The sequence below is a fragment of the Seriola lalandi genome, unplaced genomic scaffold (genome assembly GCF_002814215.2).
Source record: "Seriola lalandi dorsalis isolate HSWRI2012SDOR001 ecotype SW California unplaced genomic scaffold, Sedor1 jcf7180002054976, whole genome shotgun sequence".
In the NCBI taxonomy this organism is placed as follows: Eukaryota; Metazoa; Chordata; class Actinopteri; order Carangiformes; family Carangidae; genus Seriola; species Seriola lalandi.
The window spans coordinates 541912-548236 of record NW_019525526.1 but is presented as its reverse complement, the minus strand read 5'-3'; the positions used below and the strand labels follow the sequence as shown (position 1 = coordinate 548236).

General features: G+C 51.1%; 1 protein-coding gene across 2 annotated transcripts; it reads left to right on the top strand.

Annotated features, from left to right (window-relative positions):
- Positions 1-1835: 1835 nt before the first annotated feature.
- Positions 1836-6313, top strand: ccdc177 (coiled-coil domain containing 177). 2 transcript variants are annotated; one of them, XM_023396317.2, is made up of 2 exons: positions 1836-2243; positions 2971-6313. In XM_023396317.2, exon 2 carries the CDS (start codon positions 2983-2985, stop codon positions 5524-5526), a length of 2544 nt encoding a protein of 847 aa, XP_023252085.1. In that variant the 5' UTR covers positions 1836-2243; positions 2971-2982; the 3' UTR covers positions 5527-6313. The 2 variants fall into 2 exon arrangements, with proteins under 2 accessions (XP_023252085.1, XP_087027238.1); XM_087171112.1 differs by lacking the exon at positions 1836-2243 and adding an exon at positions 2250-2576.
- The last annotated feature ends 12 nt before the right edge of the window (positions 6314-6325 follow it).

Genomic DNA, 6325 nt, shown 5'->3' with positions numbered 1-6325 from the left:
TCCACAGACCCCATGCCCCTGGTTAACAAGCCAGCCAGCACGTTCCCTGTTGTCACTTGTTACCCACTGTCCTCCTGATACGGCTCACGGGCGGGGCCAATTAAACTCGCACTGTTCCCCACACCGGGTCAGGAGTTTAGTGGGTCATCATCGCTGCGATTTTCACCCAGAGTTATCTAATCCTGATTCAACCGCTCTGACTGGACCAAACCAGACCAGGAGCCGGTTTCACACAGACGTGTCGGCCTGGTGTGTGGTGGCGGCCCAGTCCTCATGTTGCTCAGAGATCAGCCTGATGTCAGTCGGGCCGTTTCACAGACATAAAGACTGACTCATTTTAAGAGTAAAACATTAGACACTTTACCCCGAGGCTAACTCAGGCCTAAAACCAATGTTACCATGGTAACAACCAATGACACCTGTGCTGAGCAGTAGCACCCAACAAGAAGAGACAGGAAAACATGGCTCATAATTTGGGGTTTGCTGACAGTGAGAGAGCAAAGAGAAGGGAAAGAGTTTGTAGAGACGGCAGCCATTTTTTTTTTCAAAATTACAGTAAATTTTTCTTTGTATTGTTTCACTTTTTGCTGAATCTCCCAGGTAAAATGTGCGGGGGGGTAAACAGCTGAGCGGTTCACTGTACCACAGTCCGAGTTAAGATAGTCAAGAACTAAACTGCTTCTTGCAACAGATGAATTTAGACTCTATCTGAGTCTATCTGAGGTCCGACTGTTTGGTCTATCTAAGAGTCAAAGTCTGTCTTTGTGAAACCGGCTCCTGTCTGTCTTCTTAAAGTGGCTTTCAATAATTACACTACATTTATCCATGTGGTGGTGTGTAGTCAAAGAAGAGGAAACGTCTGCTGTTGGAACCTCTGGCAGTAACAGTAGAAACTGATTCTAACAATAACTGTACTTGCTGCTACTAACATGTAATAGTATCATATTAGTGGCAGTGCTAGTAATAGTTGTTGTAGTAAAGATACAATAGTAATATCAGTAGTAATAGTAACAGTAGTAAACTTTAAAGTTTGCATATAAGATTGCAGGATTAGACTGATGGGAGAAGTTTGTTGGATTATTGCTGCTGTTCTGTCTATGACCCGACCTTTGACCTCAGATCAAATCTGCACAGGGATCAATTAAGTATATAGTTGTGAGACAGCACGTCCCTGTTCATGTTTGTTAAATTACTCCTCTTTTCTTCCAGTTTCTTCCTATTCTGGGTCTGTATTATCCCTGTGGAAACTCTTGTGTGATGTTTTAGAAACCACTGAAGCTCGACTTAGTCGTTTTAGAAAACAGGAAACATTCAATAGAAATATTTAATAAATGTAGAAATGTATAAAACTGTATCTCCCTCTCTCTAGCTGATGGTTTGTATATGTATGATGTAATAGTGACCTCTAGTGGCTGTTTGTAGCAGCTACAGTCTGTCGGATGTCACAGCAGATGGCAGCTGTTACACACTGTGATGTGACTCTTGATGGGCCTGACTGCAAACACTGAAACATGTCTAAAGCTCTCCTCTTTCTATTCAACGTGTGTGACGTTTGACAGATGTGTGGGTCACCTCACATACAAAACAAATAATAATAATAAAGTGTTAAATAATTTATTAAACGGATTAAAATGATCGCGAACACGCTGTTACTTATAAAGCCAGTTAAATGTCTCTGAAAGGAAAATAGGCCTGTAAGAGGAACTTGCTCCAGGCAAACAGCTTCCCCTCCATCAGGCCGGGGTGCTGTTGTATGTGGAGAGCATGTGAGTGGAGTGGATAGGCGCTCGGTTAATTGCAGCGTACACACCGTATTATTTTTTGTACCGTATTTGCCACAAGCAGGCGGAGCTAAGGAGGCTGAGACGGAGGGATGCTGCTGAATAGCAGGTGGAGACCGCGGATGTTTACGGGATGCGCTTTGCCGAAGGAGTAACGGAGGAGGCCGGATAAGAGACTTTTAAAAGAGTAGATTTCACACAGAGGACGGTTCTGTATGTGTTTTTAATCGGTGAGAGGAGGAAGGTGGAGGTGGGGGGGGCACACATCTGACCGAGAGGCTGCGAGAGGCTCCGTCTGTGTCTGTCGTGTCGCCGGAGGTTGCGACGATGTGATGCTCCATCGCAGGGTCGACGGCCGAAGCCTTTTTCCCTGAAACCTGATATTATGCAGGGAACAAGGGGGGGTGGACGGATCACAGGGGAACAAAGCACCGGTTCAGAAAACGTTTTGCACACTGGCAGGTGAGTGGATGTTTGTGTGGTGCGACGCCGCGTCAAATACAACCCAACCCCGGGATCAAACGGCAGTAAATCACGTCTTTGTAGCAGCAGCAGAAGCAGCAGCAGCCGCACATTTACCAGAACCTGATGGAATCTGTTGGACCGAGTCATTTTTAATGAAAGTGCATCTGTTTTTTTTTTCTGCTGATACACTGTAGAAAAGTCTAGGCCTTCTCTGTTTGTGAGGTGTGAGTCCATGTTGGTGAGCAGAGCATAATGGATCTGCCCAGGGCCTGTTTACCACAGAGCAGCGTCTCAGTCAAGTTTTGCAGATGAAGCTTCTACTATCAGCAGGTGAATAACACATGTAGCAGGCCTGGGAGGAGTTGTAGGTTGATTGTGTGATGTAGAGTGAAAAATAGAGTGATCAGATTCTCTCAGCCCAGTAACTCTGCCAAAAATAGATTCTCTATTAACGGACTGTGGTGTTTATTCGTCTGTTATGTCACTTCCCTGAAGGGAAATTGTATCATCTGTTGTAAAAATCAGTGAGTGATGAATATGTGTTCATGCATGCATGCAGCTCTAAACCTGCATTATGACCCTCCCCCACAGACTGCATCCCTCTTAAGCTCTGGACTGAATGTTATAATCCTCTAATTGAAACCTTTTCCACTATTTTATCCACTTCCCTTCATGTATCATACAACCCCCCACCCCCACCCCTCCACCCTCTCTCTACCTGCAGTATTAGCCAACGATGGTTGACCCCTCGGAGCCTGAGGAGCAGAATAAGTGTAAAGGTCCGCAGCTCGAAGCTCCGGCTGTGGCCACTGAAGACCCTCGACTGCCACAAGAAGCCGATGGCACGACGACAGAGGAGGATGGAGACGCCGGTTTCGAAACACCACCCACCGGCAGTTCTGAGCCGAGTCCCTGCCACTCCGCGTCCCCGGTGGGGCCAGACGCTGCCTCTCAGGGGGCAGCGCCTCAGCAACCACAGACTCAGACGGATCCACCTCCCAGGCTGCACCTGGACCTGTTCAACTTTGACTCACCAGCCGCAGAGGGCAGTCGCTATGTGCTAACAAGCCCCCGCTCATTGGAGGCGTGTGCTCGATGTGGGGTCAAACCTGTGGAGCTGCTGCCCCGCCCGCTCACTGACTTCGCCCGCGAGGCTCCTGGACGCTCCATGCGTGTCGCTACAGGACTGTATGAAGTGTACGAGAGGGACAGGCACGCCAAGCTGAGGCAGTGCAGGGAGGAGAGGGAGAGGATTGTTAGGGAGGAGAAAAGACGGATTATGCAGGCGACAGTCAATAGCAGTAGCAGTGTGTCATCCTCTTCTGTGGACAAAGCCCCTTCTGGCTCCAGTCAGCCTCCTGCAGCTGTGCCAGTGACCTCCAGCTCAGCCCCGGATGTCGGAGCGTCCTCTAGAGCCACAGCATCAGCTCCAACCTCTAAAACTGGTACAGCTCTCGTATCTAAAGCCCCTGCCTCCGGTCTCAGTACCTCCCCTAAATCTGCAGGATCTCCTCAGTCATCAAAAACTGGTTCTACAACCTCTACACCACCTTCCAAGGCTGGTTTCCAGGTACCTGCCAAGCATCCTTTGACCTCATCAACTGAACATGTGAAAGCCACACGGCCGCTCTCGTCCGGCCCTCCGCCGGTGGTCAGGAAGTCCTCTGGTGGTAAATCTTCAAACACTTTCCCCAGGTCAACGCCAAAACCGCCCGCCTTCCCCAGAGCCAATACCACGTTGACATCATCGGTGTCCAAACCTGCAGCTCAGAGCGCCGGGACGCCTCTGAACGGTGTGACAGGAGGACCGTTCACTCAGCACAACGGACATCTTGGACTTCAGTCCAAGGTGAAAGGAAGAAGCCATTCGCTGGAGTCCCTACAGCGAAGGATGGATCCCGTCTGCTCCTCCACCTCCACCACCACCACTACCACCACATGCACCTCATCAGAGTCAGGTGCTTCCTCCTCTTACAGTTGGGACGGTGCACGAGATCACTGGGCTAAATTCTCCAGCCCCCGAGCTCGCACCATGGCGACTTTCAACTCCCTGATGGGCCGCAGCCTCAGCCTCGGTGACCTGAGCCACTCTCCTCAGACGACACAGAAGGTGGAGCGCATAGTGAAGGAGGTGAAACGCAGAGGCCTGAAGGCCGTGTCCGAGCGAGACCGCAAGATCGCGGCGTTGATGCTCGCTCGATATCAGGAGGAAGACATCATGAGTCAGACTCGCTATGTGGCTCATCTTCAGTGGGACAGCGAGCGCAGAATGGAGGAGCTACGGCGAGAGCAGGAGGACAGAGAGAAGCAGCGAGCGGTGCTTCAGTGCCAGCGAGTGTGGCAGACACAAGTGTCAATACGTCAGAGACGACTGAGCCAGCAGGAGCGAGAATCAGCAGCTGCCAAAATGCGACAAGCTGAGGAGAACGAGGAGCGATGGAGAGAGCTCGCGGAGCAGCAGGAGCGAAGCCGCCTGCTGAGGTTACAGCAGGCGGCACGAGAGGAGAAGCATAAGAAAGCGCTTCAGGAACAGAACCTGAAGGCTCTGGAGGAGGAGAGGGCGGCCATGCTGGAGCAGGAGAGGCTGCTGCTGAGAGAGAAGCTCACCATGGCTGAGCTGAAGAGACAAGAGAAGGAGCACCAGGCCCAAGAGGAGAGACTGGGTCTGAACAAAGCTGAGAAGAGACGTCACGCTGCCCTGATACAGGAAATAGCTCGCAGAGAGAAGGAGGAGAGGGAGGAGGCCAGGAGGGCGGCGGAGGTGAAGCTCAGCCGCTCCCTGGAGAATTACGAACAGATAGTTGAGCGTCGAGGGCAGGAGCTGAAAGAAAAGGCCAAACGTGAGGAGAAGCAGATCCAGAAAGCACGCAAGGCGGCGGAGAAGCGTGAGAAGCAGCAGCAGCAGCTGCTGGAGGCTCGCGTGAAGGAGGCCGAGAAACGAGCCCAACAGGCAGCGCTAGTAGCCGAGGAGAAGGCCAAAGAGAAAGCTCAGCGGGCCGTCCAGAGCCGGCAGGAGAAGGAGCGGCTCCAGAAACTCAACCGACAGCGTGTGGAGGAGGAGGAGAAGCAGAGGCGCCTGGAGCTGCTCCAGTCCATCGAGAGGAAGCTGGAGAAGAGCGAGCAGATCTTCAGAGAGAAGAGGGCGGTGCTGGAGAGCGCTCGCTCCGTGGCTCGAGCCTCTTTTCATGTGCGAGACAAAGTGCGGGAGGAGACCAACATGCGCACTTTTGATAAAATGGCCCTGGAAGCACAGCTGAAAGCCAGTCTGGATGAGAAGTAAACCCTCAGCTTTGCTGTCAGCTCTCTCCTTCTGGTCATGTGCTCGGCTCCTGCCTTCGTTATGACCCTCGTCACTCAAAGCTTTACCCTTCTTCTCATACACAGTGTTGTTTTGTCCTTATGTATCTTTACCCATCTGCTTGTTTGATCACATTTTTGTTCCATCAAAGCAAACCAAATCATTTTGTATCACGGATGTAATGAGACTACAAACTATATCATCAGCTGCTACACATTAACAGTAAAGCCTGTGTGGGACTCCAGTAGACTTCATATTAGATGAGTGTAGAGAGAGTAACACAACCCCTCGCTCTCTTCCTCTTCGCCCTCTGCTCCGTCTGTCTCAGCTACTGGACTGAAAGCTGTGCTGGAATGAAAAGAGTCATTGTTTACCAGGAAGCACAACTCCATGACAACTGCAGAGGCTTTTAAGGGAAAATTAAGCGTAAGAAGAAATCAAAAGCAGAATGCAAATGGTTCTCCAACCCCAGAGCAACCGAGGGATCCTTTTGTAGACACACTGCGACACGGCTAAATAAAGCATGGAAATAAAGCCCCGGGCCGGACACTCGTCTGTACCTAACTGCTGTCAGTGCAGCACAGGAGGGCCGTGTGCACGGGCCCCGTGCTGACGAAGCATCAGAGGACGGCGGCCTCTGCAGCAGAGCCATCCTTCCTCTCGCTCATCTTCTTCAAAGACTCCCTCCGTCTGTCTGTCCTCCTCATGTCACATTACAATAAACAGTGAAGTGCTCTGAGAGACAGACGCCTCTTGACCCCCCCCCCCCCCCCCCCCCCCC